Genomic DNA, 18662 nt, shown 5'->3' on the forward strand with positions numbered 1-18662 from the left:
TTCTAATTTACTCCTATTAACAATTGTTCTTTGGTCTCTTGCTATCTGTATTTGAAAAAGCCAAAATTTAAGGTAAAGAGCCTGCCCATTTTTGGTTCAGCACCTGGGTAACGCTTGCTGATTGGTGGTTAAATGATACCAGAGTATTAGAACATCTGGGTGACATTAAGTGGGGCAGATCAGTACCATTTGCGCAACATATGAATACCATACATCATGACCGTAAATATATCAACTTCTTTGCAATTGAACAAGTCAAACATTATGGCAGAAAAGGTAACATCACTAAACTGGTATTACAGAAAGAATGTAGGTGCATACATGAATTACAATCAATGTCACCTATGGGACTGAATGAAACACTGTCATTCAAGTGCTTCTTGTGATCTAGTATGCTGATTCTACACTGTACACAATAAAATCAGAATGCAACTGTTAAAGGGACAGTCAACTCAAAAAATGTTTTTATTTATACAGATAAAGTTTACTAGGATAAGTAGTTCAAACTGTAGCCCAATTTTGCTAAATATATAGTTTTCAAGTAAAATTATTTACTACATGTCCCTCGGCCATTTTGAAATGGCCGCCAGCCCCCTCTCTCCCCATCTTCCTCCCTTCCTCTTCTGCCAGTGATCGCAGTAACTTTTACGATCCTCCGCGTTGCCGTTTTTGGCGAATGCGCAATGTGCCGATTTTAGTGCAGGGGGCCTATTGAAGTAGGAACTAAAAATAACCGCTCAGTATCCTAGTGGTTCCTATATGCGGTGGACCAGTGGTGTTATTCAGGCAGTGTGTGCACATTTCTACTGGTGACATTAAGACTTGCTGCCTAAAATGAACTAAGCTCACAAGCCTCTCCAAATTTGTTTTTTTGTTACTCTGATACTGACAGTATTCATTGGAGAAGCAGTTTGTAAACAGTGCTGAAACCAGAATCAGAGCAGAGTGAATACGCAGAGCATTTGGAGAGGCTTGTGAGCTGAGTTCATTTTAGGCAGCGAGTCTCAATGTCACCAGTAGAAATGCGCACACACTGTGAATAACACCAGAAACATAAATACCAACAGACTTCTTATAGTGCAAGATGGGCTGACGCAGTGGCTGTAACTCAGTGTGCTTTTTATCAGCAGTATGATACAGCTTATTGATACAGACAGTATATGCTGGGTAATGTCAATGTTTACATGTTAGACTGTCATGGATCATGGCGCATTATTGCGCAGCGGGACAGTGTTATTTCTGGTATTTACTAATGTCTCTATTCCTGCAGGTATTTCTGGGAAGAGAAACAAAAACAGAGGCGCCACATGTGTGGATCAATAAAACCAGAAATCCAGTAAAGGAGTAGAATAAGGGTACTCACAAACGGAGCGGCACTCTCTTGTGCCAGTAGAGGCGGGCTGGTTTTCAACAGCAAACCAGCTGGCTGTATGTCTCCCAGATAGATAGAGTATGCTTGTCTCCTGGATGTCAAACACCGGCCAAAAACTGCAGTGGAAGGAGGAGGAAGAGCTACAGTGCCCTTAGGTTACTGCTATGAGGATAGTAACACCAACACCAGACTTATGTAAAAGTATAAAATCAGTATTTTATTATACACAATAAAAATACCAAATGGTATAACAATCTGGGAGACATACAGCCAGCTGGTTTGCTGTTGAAAACCAGCCCGCCTCTACTGGCACAAGAGAGTGCCGCTCCGTTTGTGAGTACCCTTATTCTACTCCTTTACTGGATTTCTGGTTTTATTGATCCACACATGTGGCGCCTCTGTTTTTGTTTTTGTTTTGCATCATAGAATACATCATCCAGTTGGGTGAAGACAGAGAGCAGCCTGTTCAAGTTTTGATGGACATTTGAAGAGACTCGCTGGACTTTCCAGATTGGGTTACATACACTATTGATTTGTATACTTTTTATGTTTTATATTTTTTATTATATATTTCATTTTGTCTACATTTTATGTATTAGTATCCACTCTATATTTATGCGCCTCCTATAGGAGCCCAGTGATAGTAATATCACGGTGACTCCCGTATATTTCTGGGAAGAGCCAGTTCCTATTTGCCTTGGTGTTCACTACTCAGTACAATAAAAATAATTATTTCTCAGTCATTATTTCTGGATCCTGTTCCAAGTTGATAGAGGGAAATAATGACATATTGCTAGAGAAATAATTAATTTTTATTGTATTGATAAATCAATATAAATTGTTCTATGCTAAGCAGGAGGAGGGGGTGATATAATTTTTGTTACAGAGAAAAGCTTTTTCAGTTGCAAATAGATATTGATATACTCTTTCATCTTCCCAGTTATAAAATGTTACTGATCTTCCCACTTTTTTTTTTCTTTTACTGAGTCAGTATCAGAGTAACAAAAAACAAATTTGGAAAGTCTTGTGAGCTTAGTTCATTTTAGGCAGCAAGTCTCAATATCACCAGAAGAAATGCGCACACACACTGTCTGAATAACACCACTGGTCCGCCGCATATAGGAACCGCTAGGATACTGAGTGGTTATTTTTAGTTCCTACTTCAAAAGGCCCCCTGCACTAAAATCGGCACATTGCGCATGCGCCAAAAATGGGAACTCAGAGGGTCAAAAAGTTACTGCAATCACTGGTAGAAGAGGAAGATGGGGAGAGGAGGGGGCTGGCGGCCATTTCAAAACGGCCGAGGGACATGTAGCAAGTAATTTTACTTGAAAACTATATATTTAGCGAAATTGGGCTACAGTTTGAACTATTTATCCTATTAAGCTTTATCTGTATAAGTAAAAACATTTTTTGGGTTGACTGTCTGACAGATAACAAGCATTAGTGAAAAATGCATACATCATTAATGATAATAATCTTATATACTGATGGAGTATGTATATCCTATCACTAGTAGATGGGTTTGATAATGATTGCATACTAGATTAAGTTCTGCTGTCTAAATATACTTTTTGGTATCATAAAGGTAAATAAAGAGATTTACTCAATACAATGTGCGTATATAGGACATGGTGGATACTGATAGGAAATAAGCATTAGTGACAAATGCACATAACATTAATGATAGTAATATTATATACTGGTGAATGGAGTATATACCTCCTATTACCAGTAGATGGGTTTGATAATGATTAGACACTAGATTAAGTGCTGCTGTCTAAATACCCTTTTTGGTAATAAAAAGGTAAATAAAGAGATTTATTCAATACAATAATGAGCATATAGGACATGGTGAACCACAGAGAGACCCACAAAATATGTATATGACCATTTATTATAAGTTGAGTCTCTTACCACCCAAAATAAAGATCATGTCTACTAGTATTATGGATATCACTGGGTATCATATGGAAATGTATAGATGCCCTATCTAATAATGATTATGCTATGAGGTACCACGCTATAATAGTGAATATGGTATGCACTATTTACCTCCAATCTGTAGACTTCATAGGGATGCAGCGTCTACATTACAGTTGTTTACTATCTAACTCCATATATCAGGATCTGATATTACTAGATCCACATATACATTTAAAGGGGCAGTAAACTTACAAACTAATGTTTTATAATTCTGCACATAGTGCAGAATTATATAACATTATCTTACCGGCAGCTTTATACAATAAAGTATTGTAGATACATTTGATGTAAAAGCTCCCTTTTCCAGAACGCCACTCCTTGCTCTACTGAGCGGGTCTGGTTTTTACACAGCACATCGCAGCAACACTGTCTAGTCACAGTGTGCCCTGTCGCACCATTAAAATGAATGTAGCACGCTCCCGCTCTGGTCTAGTAGCAGGAGCGAGTTCTACTCTGTGAAAAGCATTACTCGGCTAAAAGAAGTTGCACCCAGGTGGTAAATCGCCATAGAACAGGCTAACAATGGTATTGAGCTGGTTGTTCGTTCCTGTGAGTGCACTTCTCTCTGTGTGTATACATTCATTTTAATGGCGTGACCGGGCACACAGTGACTAGACAGTGTTGCCGCGATGCGCTGTGGAAAAACCAGACCCAATCAGTAGAGCAAGGAGCGGCGTTCTGGAAAAGAGAGCTTTTACATAAAATGTATCTGCAATACTTTAATGTATAAATCTGCTGGTAAGCTAATGTTATATAATTCTGCACTATGTGTCTGTAAGTTTACTGCCCCTTTAAGTATTAATATGGATGTATTACTGACACCACTTTATATGAGTGATCATTATAATGAGGCACAACATTAAAATTAGTTTGTAATTGGATTAGAGCATAAATGGTGATTATTTACAAGTAAATCTTATTATCTGGATATAATGTGATTCAAATATCCCGATTAACATATGTGATGCCTGGGTGACCATGTCCAATAAATATGTATGATATTAATACCTAATGGCAATATACCTGCCATTTATGCTTGATTTGATTTCCAACACTATGTTGTTTTTTATTAGATTTGTTTAGATTATTGTTGTGTTTGTCAAATGTAATAAAGTGTTAAGTTTTAATCCACTGTTGGTGGTTAAATGTAACCTTAAATGTCTGCTTTTTCAAATAAAGATAGCAAGAGAACAAGGGAAAAATAATAATAGGAGTAAATTAGAAAGTTGCTTAAAATTGCATGCTCTATCTGAATCATGAAAGAAAAAAATTGTGTTTAGTATCCCTTTAAACATTTACATTTGTTTTCATTAAAACAAACGTAAATGTTTAAAAACTATAAATACCTACAGTTCACCTGTAGCTTATACTTACCTTTAGTGAGCTGGAGAGCCGTGCTATCCCGCTCCTCTTCTTAAAGGAACATTAAACACTTTGAGATGGTAACATAAAATGATAAATCGTATATATAAAAAAAACTATGCAATATACTTGTATTATTTATTTTGTCCTCTTTGCCTGTAATTCCATTTTGAAATTGTGAGCTTTTCAGTTCCTGTTAGAGATAGAAGTGCAGAACACAGTTCTATTCCAAACAGCCATTGGCTGCACACTCTAGTGACCTATTTATAACCGTCTCTAATTGGCCACAGAAGAGAAGTTAACCTAAGTTACAACATGGCAGCTCCCATTTTTTTTATAGACACTAAAACTTTTACACTTATTTTGTCAATATTTAAACAACTAATGGAACTTTAAACATACATTTACATGTTATTCTCAAACTAATCTTTTCTTTGAATTCATCATTCTATCTAGCATTTATTTAGTGTTTAATGACCCCTTAAGAGCCCAGTCTACGCTAATAGGAGATTTAGCGAGGCACTTAAAAGGACACTAAACCCATTTTTTTTTGATGATTCAGATAGAGAGCATGCAATTTTAAGAAACTTTCCAATTTACTCCTATTATCATTTTTTCTTCGTTCTCTTGCTATCTTTATTTAAAAAGCAGGAATATGATGCATAGGAGCCGGCCCATTTTTTGTTGAGAACCCGGGTTATGCTTGCTTATTGGTGGGTAAATGTAAGCCTCCAATAAGCAAGCGCTATCCATGGTGCTGAACCTAAAATGGGCTGGCTGCTAAGATTTACATTCCTGCTTTTAAAATAAAGATAGCAAGAGAACGAAGAAAAATTGATAATAGTAGTAAATTAGAAAGTTGCTTAAAATGTTGTGTTCTATCTGAATCATGGAAGAAAAAAATGGGGGTTCAGTGTCCCTTTAAGGGCCTTCTCCTTTAATGCAGGCCCTGGGAGATGCCACACTAAGGCTCCTATTATTGCAGATGTGGAATACCTGCTCATTTATATAGGGCTAACTGGCCTCATCAGGGCAATAAGAACAGGCTTTTTTCTAGTACAACTAAGATAAAACATGGTGGCTTTACAAAAACTCAGGGGAATTAAAACCACCATTTTTAGTTTAGTTAGAGTAAAAGAGTAACTTTTTTTTTACTACACATACTTAAAGGAACATAAAATCCAATATTTTTCTTTCATGATTTGGATAGAGTATACAATTTTACTTCTATGAGCAAACTTGCTTCTTTCTCTTGGTATCCTTTGTTGAAGTAGCAGCAATGCAGTACTGGGAGCTAGCTGAATTCACCTGGTGACCCAATGACAAGAAGAATGTATGTGCATCCACCAATCGCCCACTAGTTCCAGGAAGTCCATTGCTGCTTTTCAACAAAGGATACCAAAAGAAAATTAGACAATAGAAGTAAATTAAACAGTTGTCTAAAATGCCTCTATCTGAATCTTTAATGTTTTTCACTTTACTGTCCCTTAACCCTTTAAGTATTTTAAATTACAATGTTAAAGCGTTTAATGCCCCTTAAAGTCAATCCTTTCTATATTGACAATTAGACAGGATACCTTTAAAAAAACACAGCTTTTGCTCTATTGATATATCTGTGCAACCTGATGTAATACATGTGGTGAGGCTGCTTAGTAAATAGCAGGTGCATATCATATCTGCTTTATCTTTTTCAGGTTGAGCAACTTACAGAAGAACAGAAAAATGGTAAGTGTTGCTGTAAATGATAATGCATTAATATCAGTTACACAGTGCAATAGCACAAAGAACAACAGGGTGTCATAGAGGTTTGTTTCTATTAAAGAGACATTCAAATGCATTAATATCAGTTACACAGTGCAATAGCACAAAGAACAACAGGGTGTCATAGAGGTTTGTTTCTATTAAAGAGACATTCAAATGCATTAATATCAGTTACACAGTGCAATAGCACAAAGAACAACAGGGTGTCATAGAGGTTTGTTTCTATTAAAGAGACATTCAAATGCATTAATATCAGTTACACAGTGCAATAGCACAAAGAACAACAGGGTGTCATAGAGGTTTGTTTCTATTAAAGAGACATTCAAATGCATTAATATCAGTTACACAGTGCAATAGCACAAAGAACAACAGGGTGTCATAGAGGTTTGTTTCTATTAAAGAGACATTCAAATGCATTAATATCAGTTACACAGTGCAATAGCACAAAGAACAACAGGGTGTCATAGAGGTTAGTTTCTATTAAAGAGACATTCAAATGCATTAATATCAGTTACACAGTGCAATAGCACAAAGAACAACAGGGTGTCATAGAGGTTAGTTTCTATTAAAGAGACATTCAAATGCATTAATATCAGTTACACAGTGCAATAGCACAAAGAACAACAGGGTGTCATAGAGGTTTGTTTCTATTAAAGAGACATTCAAATGCATTAATATCAGTTACACAGTGCAATAGCACAAAGAACAACAGGGTGTCATAGAGGTTTGTTTCTATTAAAGGGACATTCAAATGCATTAATATCAGTTACACAGTGCAATAGCACAAAGAACAACAGGGTGTCATAGAGGTTTGTTTCTATTAAAGAGACATTCAAATGCATTAATATCAGTTACACAGTGCAATAGCACAAAGAACAACAGGGTGTCATAGAGGTTAGTTTCTATTAAAGAGACATTCAAATGCATTAATATCAGTTACACAGTGCAATAGCACAAAGAACAACAGGGTGTCATAGAGGTTTGTTTCTATTAAAGAGACATTCAAATGCATTAATATCAGTTACACAGTGCAATAGCACAAAGAACAACAGGGTGTCATAGAGGTTAGTTTCTATTAAAGGGACATTCAAATGCATTAATATCAGTTACACAGTGCAATAGCACAAAGAACAACAGGGTGTCATAGAGGTTTGTTTCTATTAAAGGGACATTCAAATGCATTAATATCAGTTACACAGTGCAATAGCACAAAGAACAACAGGGTGTCATAGAGGTTTGTTTCTATTAAAGGGACATTCTAATGCATTAATATCAGTTACACAGTGCAATAGCACAAAGAACAACAGGGTGTCATAGAGGGTTGTTTCTATTAAAGGGACATTCAAATGCATTAAAGGGAAATCATACACTAGATTTTTCTTTGCATAAATGTTTTGTAGATGATCCATTTATATAGCCTATACAGTTTTTTTTTAAAAAAATGTATAGTTTTGCTTATTTTTAAATAACATTGCACTGGTTTTCAGACTCCTAACCAAGCCCACAAATTTTAGAAGTATACTGATGTATACCTACTCCAGCTTGCTCCTGTTTGTGTAAAGAGTCTTTTCATATCCAGAGGAAGGAGGAGGGGGGGGGGTGTCTTCTTTTTTTGCTGTAGAACCACTAACAGTGGGTGTTCCAGTAACTTTTTCAACAGTGCTAAACTGGTAACTTCTAAGTAAGTTTTTAAACAGTTTTATACTGGAGTTTTATATCAGTATCTATGCATCTTATTCTTTATAGTAGTGTCTATTACATGCAGTTATATGAAAATTGGTGTATACTGTCTCTTTAGCATCAGTTATACAGTGCAATAGCAGGCACAGAACAGGGTGTCTTATAGGTTTGTTTCTATTAAAGGGACATTCAAATGCATTCATATCAGTTATACAGTGCAATGGCACAGACACAGAACAACAAGTTGTAATAGGGGTTTGTTTCTATTAAAGGGATATTCTAATGCATTGATATCAGTTATACAGTGCAATAGCAGACACGAAGAACAACAGGTTGTTATATGGTTTGTTTCTATTAAAGGGACATTCTAATGCATTGGTATCAGTTATAAAGTGCAATAGCACAGACACAGAATGGCAGGTTTTTATAGGGGGTTGTTTCTATTAAAGGAACATTCAAATGCATTAATATCAGTTACACAGTGCAATAGCACAAAGAACAACAGGGTGTCATAGAGGTTTGTTTCTATTAAAGAGACATTCAAATGCATTAATATCAGTTACACAGTGCAATAGCACAAAGAACAACAGGGTGTCATAGAGGTTTGTTTCTATTAAAGAGACATTCAAATGCATTAATATCAGTTACACAGTGCAATAGCACAAAGAACAACAGGGTGTCATAGAGGTTTGTTTCTATTAAAGAGACATTCAAATGCATTAATATCAGTTACACAGTGCAATAGCACAAAGAACAACAGGGTGTCATAGAGGTTAGTTTCTATTAAAGGGACATTCAAATGCATTAATATCAGTTACACAGTGCAATAGCACAAAGAACAACAGGGTGTCATAGAGGTTTGTTTCTATTAAAGGGACATTCAAATGCATTAATATCAGTTACACAGTGCAATAGCACAAAGAACAACAGGGTGTCATAGAGGTTTGTTTCTATTAAAGGGACATTCTAATGCATTAATATCAGTTACACAGTGCAATAGCACAAAGAACAACAGGGTGTCATAGAGGGTTGTTTCTATTAAAGGGACATTCAAATGCATTAAAGGGAAATCATACACTAGATTTTTCTTTGCATAAATGTTTTGTAGATGATCCATTTATATAGCCTATACAGTTTTTTTTAAAAAAAATGTATAGTTTTGCTTATTTTTAAATAACATTGCACTGGTTTTCAGACTCCTAACCAAGCCCACAAATTTTAGAAGTATACTGATGTATACCTACTCCAGCTTGCTCCTGTTTGTGTAAAGAGTCTTTTCATATCCAGAGGAAGGAGGAGGGGGGGGTGTCTTCTTTTTTTGCTGTAGAACCACTAACAGTGGGTGTTCCAGTAACTTTTTCAACAGTGCTAAACTGGTAACTTCTAAGTAAGTTTTTAAACAGTTTTATACTGGAGTTTTATATCAGTATCTATGCATCTTATTCTTTATAGTAGTGTCTATTACATGCAGTTATATGAAAATTGGTGTATACTGTCTCTTTAGCATCAGTTATACAGTGCAATAGCAGGCACAGAACAGGGTGTCTTATAGGTTTGTTTCTATTAAAGGGACATTCAAATGCATTCATATCAGTTATACAGTGCAATGGCACAGACACAGAACAACAAGTTGTAATAGGGGTTTGTTTCTATTAAAGGGATATTCTAATGCATTGATATCAGTTACACAGTGCAATAGCACAAAGAACAACAGGGTGTCATAGAGGTTTGTTTCTATTAAAGAGACATTCAAATGCATTAATATCAGTTACACAGTGCAATAGCACAAAGAACAACAGGGTGTCATAGAGGTTTGTTTCTATTAAAGAGACATTCAAATGCATTAATATCAGTTACACAGTGCAATAGCACAAAGAACAACAGGGTGTCATAGAGGTTAGTTTCTATTAAAGAGACATTCAAATGCATTAATATCAGTTACACAGTGCAATAGCACAAAGAACAACAGGGTGTCATAGAGGTTTGTTTCTATTAAAGAGACATTCAAATGCATTAATATCAGTTACACAGTGCAATAGCACAAAGAACAACAGGGTGTCATAGAGGTTTGTTTCTATTAAAGAGACATTCAAATGCATTAATATCAGTTACACAGTGCAATAGCACAAAGAACAACAGGGTGTCATAGAGGTTTGTTTCTATTAAAGAGACATTCAAATGCATTAATATCAGTTACACAGTGCAATAGCACAAAGAACAACAGGGTGTCATAGAGGTTAGTTTCTATTAAAGAGACATTCAAATGCATTAATATCAGTTACACAGTGCAATAGCACAAAGAACAACAGGGTGTCATAGAGGTTTGTTTCTATTAAAGAGACATTCAAATGCATTAATATCAGTTACACAGTGCAATAGCACAAAGAACAACAGGGTGTCATAGAGGTTAGTTTCTATTAAAGGGACATTCAAATGCATTAATATCAGTTACACAGTGCAATAGCACAAAGAACAACAGGGTGTCATAGAGGTTTGTTTCTATTAAAGGGACATTCAAATGCATTAATATCAGTTACACAGTGCAATAGCACAAAGAACAACAGGGTGTCATAGAGGTTTGTTTCTATTAAAGGGACATTCTAATGCATTAATATCAGTTACACAGTGCAATAGCACAAAGAACAACAGGGTGTCATAGAGGGTTGTTTCTATTAAAGGGACATTCAAATGCATTAAAGGGAAATCATACACTAGATTTTTCTTTGCATAAATGTTTTGTAGATGATCCATTTATATAGCCTATACAGTTTTTTTTTTAAAAAATGTATAGTTTTGCTTATTTTTAAATAACATTGCACTGGTTTTCAGACTCCTAACCAAGCCCACAAATTTTAGAAGTATACTGATGTATACCTACTCCAGCTTGCTCCTGTTTGTGTAAAGAGTCTTTTCATATCCAGAGGAAGGAGGAGGGGGGGGGGGTGTCTTCTTTTTTTGCTGTAGAACCACTAACAGTGGGTGTTCCAGTAACTTTTTCAACAGTGCTAAACTGGTAACTTCTAAGTAAGTTTTTAAACAGTTTTATACTGGAGTTTTATATCAGTATCTATGCATCTTATTCTTTATAGTAGTGTCTATTACATGCAGTTATATGAAAATTGGTGTATACTGTCTCTTTAGCATCAGTTATACAGTGCAATAGCAGGCACAGAACAGGGTGTCTTATAGGTTTGTTTCTATTAAAGGGACATTCAAATGCATTCATATCAGTTATACAGTGCAATGGCACAGACACAGAACAACAAGTTGTAATAGGGGTTTGTTTCTATTAAAGGGATATTCTAATGCATTGATATCAGTTATACAGTGCAATAGCAGACACGAAGAACAACAGGTTGTTATATGGTTTGTTTCTATTAAAGGGACATTCTAATGCATTGGTATCAGTTATAAAGTGCAATAGCACAGACACAGAATGGCAGGTTTTTATAGGGGGTTGTTTCTATTAAAGGAACATTCAAATGCATTAATATCAGTTACACAGTGCAATAGCACAAAGAACAACAGGGTGTCATAGAGGTTTGTTTCTATTAAAGAGACATTCAAATGCATTAATATCAGTTACACAGTGCAATAGCACAAAGAACAACAGGGTGTCATAGAGGTTAGTTTCTATTAAAGAGACATTCAAATGCATTAATATCAGTTACACAGTGCAATAGCACAAAGAACAACAGGGTGTCATAGAGGTTTGTTTCTATTAAAGAGACATTCAAATGCATTAATATCAGTTACACAGTGCAATAGCACAAAGAACAACAGGGTGTCATAGAGGTTAGTTTCTATTAAAGGGACATTCAAATGCATTAATATCAGTTACACAGTGCAATAGCACAAAGAACAACAGGGTGTCATAGAGGTTTGTTTCTATTAAAGGGACATTCAAATGCATTAATATCAGTTACACAGTGCAATAGCACAAAGAACAACAGGGTGTCATAGAGGTTTGTTTCTATTAAAGGGACATTCTAATGCATTAATATCAGTTACACAGTGCAATAGCACAAAGAACAACAGGGTGTCATAGAGGGTTGTTTCTATTAAAGGGACATTCAAATGCATTAAAGGGAAATCATACACTAGATTTTTCTTTGCATAAATGTTTTGTAGATGATCCATTTATATAGCCTATACAGTTTTTTTTAAAAAAAATGTATAGTTTTGCTTATTTTTAAATAACATTGCACTGGTTTTCAGACTCCTAACCAAGCCCACAAATTTTAGAAGTATACTGATGTATACCTACTCCAGCTTGCTCCTGTTTGTGTAAAGAGTCTTTTCATATCCAGAGGAAGGAGGAGGGGGGGGGTGTCTTCTTTTTTTGCTGTAGAACCACTAACAGTGGGTGTTCCAGTAACTTTTTCAACAGTGCTAAACTGGTAACTTCTAAGTAAGTTTTTAAACAGTTTTATACTGGAGTTTTATATCAGTATCTATGCATCTTATTCTTTATAGTAGTGTCTATTACATGCAGTTATATGAAAATTGGTGTATACTGTCTCTTTAGCATCAGTTATACAGTGCAATAGCAGGCACAGAACAGGGTGTCTTATAGGTTTGTTTCTATTAAAGGGACATTCAAATGCATTCATATCAGTTATACAGTGCAATGGCACAGACACAGAACAACAAGTTGTAATAGGGGTTTGTTTCTATTAAAGGGATATTCTAATGCATTGATATCAGTTATACAGTGCAATAGCAGACACGAAGAACAACAGGTTGTTATATGGTTTGTTTCTATTAAAGGGACATTCTAATGCATTGGTATCAGTTATAAAGTGCAATAGCACAGACACAGAATGGCAGGTTTTTATAGGGGGTTGTTTCTATTAAAGGAACATTCAAATGCATTAATATCAGTTATACAGTGCAATAGCAGACAAAGAACAACAGGGTGTCATAGGGGTTTGTTTCTATTAAAGGGACATTCTAAGGCATTGATATCAGTTTACAGTGCAATAGTGCAGACAAAGAATGACAGGGTGTCATAGAGGTTTGAGTTTATTAAAGGGAAACTGAACCCACATTTTTTATTTCAAGATTCAGATAGAGCATGCAATTTTAAGCAACTTTCTAATTTATTCCTGTTATCAATGTTTCTTCATTCTCTTGCTATCTTTATTTGAAAAGCAAGAATGTAAGTTTAGAAGCTGGCCCATTTTTGGTTCACAACCTGGGTTGTTCTTGCTGATTGGTGGCTAAATGTCAGCCACCAGTAAACAAGTGCTGTCCAGGGTCTGAAACAAAAATTGGCTGGCTCCTTAGCTTAGATGCCTTCTTTTTCAAATAAAGATAGCAAGAGAACGAAGAAAAATTGATAATAGGAGTAAATTTGAAAGTTGCTTAAAATGTCATACTCTATCTGAATAATGAAATTAAAAAAAATGGGGTTAGTGTCCCTCTAGCTACAACAGAAGTGCCATTCTAATGAAAAAAAAAAACAACTTTAATTTGTTAGAGCATGCCACTTTTGCAATACTTGCGCACTTTTTTATTTTATTTTTTTGCTGCATGTGCGCTAACTGCACTCAAAGTAAACATCCAGTGCAGCTGCATTAGTGTATTAAAAATGACTAAAAATTATATTGCATGTTTTTATATATCTATATAAGTGTACATGTGTATTTATCTGTATATATGAATGTATATGTGCGCAAACATATTTACACACACACACACACATATATATATATATATATATATATTTATATACATATATATATATATATATATATATATACACACACACACACATTGGAGCCCTTTCCAGTCAAACACCTTGCCATATACCATATCTTTTTTAACCATGTTAAGACCTTTTTTATTAATATTTAAATTATATATTTTTAACCCTTACAGTTTACTTTAGCACAGTTTCAGCTTTTGCTCATGCCAAACTACAACTTCAACTTGTAATAGCTGTGCAAGTTAGCTCGTTTGCGATATCCATTAAAAGTATGAGTTGCACTCGAGTGAGTTTGGCCATGCTAGCCATTCTCTGGTAAGCGTACTTTGCCATGGACTTGTAATATAAAGTTGTGCGCTAATATAAGTTCAATCCAGCAGTATCATGTATCACGACCTGCACTATGAATAGCACGCCATTAGTAATCAGGCCCAATAGGCCAGATTACTAATGGAGCGCTATTTAATGCTCCCACTCTAGCGTTAATTGCGCTACAAGTAAGCTTTTTGCGCTTGTCAGATTTTGCTCATATTATGAGTTGAAAGTAAACTGTTTTTGCTTGCGCGCTAATGTGACGAGCGCAAAAAGCCGAAGTTAGAATATCACATTCATGTTCACATATTCCCCCATAGAAGTCAATGGAGAAAAAAAAGTGAAAAAAACACCCTACTGTGGGGCAAACACGATCACATATTCTAATGTGCTCTAACCCGACATGAAAATATGAATATTTCACTTTTCAATGTTCTTCACATAGCAGAATATGTTCTATTTATTCATAATACATATTTCCACATACAGTATATCTGATATTTTTTTTGTTATATATATATATATATATATATATATATATATATATATATATATATAGCAATATCCAAATATCCAAAAGGGATACACTCACCAATCCAGTCTCTGTAGTACCGGGGTGCTGTGTAGAAAATAGCAGGTTTAAAATCCATTCATCCAGAACAGAGCACTGCACTCACCGGATTTTCATTGAAATAAAATGTCCTTTATTAGATACAAAATTTAAAATATGAACATCCCCAAACGTTTCGGCACCCAATATATATATATATGAAGTATAAATACTTAAAGTGATGGTAAACTCTCCTCTTTTTAAAATCAGATCCAGACTGTTAGGGATATTTTAGATGGTGTTTAATTTATCAGTTATAATTAAATTGCGCTATAACTTACTTTTTAATATAGATATAAAATTCAAATTCCCCGTGCTCCACCACCCACTTAAAAAGTCAATTTTTTCAGAGCTTTAGCTACAACAAAAGTGCCATATGGGGAGATTGCTGATATAGTGCAACTTCATTACATCTGAAAAAAACATCACTAACAGTCTGGATCTGATTTTAAAAAGGTGAGAGTTTACCATCAGTTTAATATGTCAATATTTACAAATAAGAATTTCTCAAGCTTTGTTATCTATGTAGACTGGCAATTCTTCCTATGTACCCCTTTGCATGTAAGCCTATGAGCCCAGCTGTAGATCACCCGCATAAGAGCCGATTACAACAGTGCAACTCTCGTCAGGGACCTCTACCCATTTGACCCCCTATAAATGTTACCTTGTATACCACCTATGTATATAGTGCTGCGGAATCTGTTAGCACTCTACGAATCCCTGATAATAATAATGTACGGGAGAATTTTTGTTTACTTTTTATTTACTTATAATTGGGTAATTAAATAAGTAAATGGTTCTAAATGATCACTGCATACAATTCTCACTGCATGTAAAACCATGTAATTATTTTGTTAACAGGATAGGCTCTAGTAAGAGTATTTTTCCATGTTTAGGGTAGATGCATGTTAAAATAGAACCTCAGACCTTAAAAATTCAGACTGATAAATTGCATACTGGCAACACTGCATTTGTATCAGGGAAATGGCACATAATTATAGGTAAGGTGAAAAAAGATCCCAAATTGCTTATGCTGGCTAAAAAAAAGCTTTTTTTTGTGCACATATTTTGTGATGTTATCTATATATACTTCACTGATAAAGCCTTGGTTTGAAAGAAAACTGGCAAATGTGTTTCTATTCTTTGTAATTAAACAAACATAGAAAACAGGAGGTGGTTTGCTAGGATGGAAAGAATAAGGGCTTTTGCCCTTGAGAACACTCAATAACTCATGTCCAAAACCCGTCTTGACTCCTCCATAGCCACACAATATGTATTTCTCATAATCGAGTAGTGAGTACTATAACACTTCTAGGTAAGTAACACACATACACAGACCCCAATCTTTTGTGGCAGCAATTGGGCAATGACTTGTGTCGTTAACACACAGATCTCAGCTATTACACATGTCTAACAATGATTTACCACAATGCGCCAGTAACATGCAGTGATGTTCACCCTTCAGCTGCAAGTTATACATGCATATCAATTATTTACCCTGCCCAGTTTTGCAAGTAACAAACACAGATTGCTATCACTGCCTTAGCTTTGACATATCTAGAACATGTAGAACAATTAAGTGACCCCCTATCTGCCTGGAAAAACACACATTTCACCCTTTTTAGCTGCCAGTAGATCATATAGTATAATTATTTAAACCCCTTGTAGCAATAACACACAGAGATAAGTGATATTCCCCTTAGCTTTAGGTAGCACACTCATGAAATGATTTAACCCTTTGTAAACACTGATTAGTGATTCTAGTCCCTCCTTAGATGTAAGACACACATAGGGGTCCATTTATTAAGCACCGGATGCTGCTTCAAAGCCCCATCATTTCAGGTCCGCCTGAAACAGAAGTTAAGAAGCAGCGGTCTAAAGACTGAAATCATCCTGATCCAATTTGATCGGGATGATTGACGGCCCCTGCTAGCGGACGATTGGCTGCCAGTGAGCAGGGAGCATCATTGCACAAGTATTTCACCAGAAATGCTTGTGCAATGTTAAATGCCGACAGCGTATGCTGTCAGCATTTAGCGAGGTTGAGCGGACATGATTCGCTACAGCCAATCCACACACATCTGGCAAGATGAACAACTTACACGTCTGTCTATGGATGGCCTTTTTACAAAAGCTTCTGCTATATTTCTATAGAAAATAAACTTTTGTGGACGTTCCATCACTGGTGATTGTTGAAAATTACTGGGACAGTTTCTTCAGATTACGTTCCTTTCTTTATCGCCTTAGACTTAGGGCTACAGCTTCTAGTAATGCCGCCAGTGCCACTAAAACAGCCATTTTATGTTTGTTCAGTATGCTAAATATTGAGTAAGCATTTTAAATATAAATACATATTTTGAGAATGTCCTGTCTTGGGAAGTTAACCTGGGGTGTTTTGATATGAAAAAAATACTATGTAATATAATATTTTATTAAAGTGATAAGAAAGTAAAAATTAAACTCACATGATTCAGATAGAGCATGCTATTTTAAGACACTATGAAAGGGTTAAAAAAATATTTTAGTTTTTTTCAAAAGGGTATCCAATGTTTTTATATTTATTCAAACATAGTCAAACTGTAGAAAATATAAAATTCAGCAGGATATATATATATATATATATATATATATATATTACAAAACGGAAAGTGTACACATTAACTTTTGTTTATTCTCTCAGAATTCAGAGCTGCTTTTGATATTTTCGTGCAAGATGCTGAGGATGGCTGCATCAGTACAAAGGAGTTGGGGAAAGTCATGAGAATGCTTGGGCAGAATCCCACCCCAGAGGAGCTCCAGGAGATGATAGATGAGGTGGATGAAGATGGTTAGTAACTGCAAATATACTTTTGTGTATTCAATGTCAGCATCAAGCTAACCACTAGGCAAAATAATAGTTCACTCTTTGTCAATACCTACTATCTCCAAACTAAGGCCTAGATTTAGAGTTTGGCGTTAGCCGTGAAAACCAGCGTTAGAGGCTCCTAATGCTGGTTTTAGGCTACCGCCGGTATTTGGAGTCACTCAAAATAGGGTCTAACGCTCACTTTCCAGCCGCAACTTTTCCATACCGCAGATCCCCTTACGTAAATTGCGTATCCTATCTTTTCAATGGGATTTTTCTAACTCCGGTATTTAGAGTCGTTTCTGAAGTGAGCGTTAGACATCTAACGACAAAACTCCAGCCGCAGGAAAAAAGTCAGTAGTTAAGAGCTTTCTGGCTAACGCCGGTTTATAAAGCTCTTAACTACTGTGCTCTAAAATACACTAACACCCATAAACTACCTATGTACCCCTAAACCGAGGTCCCCCCACATCGCCGACACTCTAAAAAATTTTTTTAACCCCTAATCTGCCGACCGCCACCTACGTTATACTTATGTACCCCTAATCTGCTGCCCCTAACACCGCCGACCCCTATATTATATTTATTAACCCCTAATCTGCCCCCCTCAACGTCGCCTCCACCTGCCTACACTTATTAACCCCTAATCTGCCGAGCGGACCTGAGCGCTACTATAATAAAGTTATTAACCCCTAATCCGCCTCACTAACCCTATCATAAATAGTATTAACCCCTAATCTGCCCTCCCTAACATCGCCGACACCTAACTTAAATTATTAACCCCTAATCTGCCGACCGAATCTTGCCGCTATTCTAATAAATGTATTAACCCCTAAAGCTAAGTCTAACCCTAATACTAACACCCCCCTAAATTAAATATAATTTAAATCTAACGAAATTAATTAACTCTTATTAAATAAATTATTCCTATTTAAAGCTAAATACTTACCTGTAAAATAAATCCTAATATAGCTACAATATAAATTATAATTATATTATAGCTATTTTAGGATTTATATTTATT

The 18662-nt window shown here is 35.6% G+C and overlaps 1 protein-coding gene across 1 annotated transcript in view; it reads left to right on the forward strand.

Annotated features, from left to right (window-relative positions):
* The window catches only part of TNNC1 (troponin C1, slow skeletal and cardiac type), a 58877-nt gene that overhangs the window by 28202 nt on the left and 12013 nt on the right, over positions 1-18662 (forward strand). Inside the window, exons 2-3 of the mRNA XM_053721021.1 lie at positions 6415-6445; positions 17474-17620. Coding sequence (XP_053576996.1) covers positions 6415-6445; positions 17474-17620 — 178 coding nt within the window. The remainder of the gene's footprint in view (positions 1-6414; positions 6446-17473; positions 17621-18662) is intronic.

Source organism: Bombina bombina, chromosome 7 (genome assembly GCF_027579735.1).
Source record: "Bombina bombina isolate aBomBom1 chromosome 7, aBomBom1.pri, whole genome shotgun sequence".
Lineage (NCBI taxonomy): Eukaryota > Metazoa > Chordata > Amphibia > Anura > Bombinatoridae > Bombina > Bombina bombina.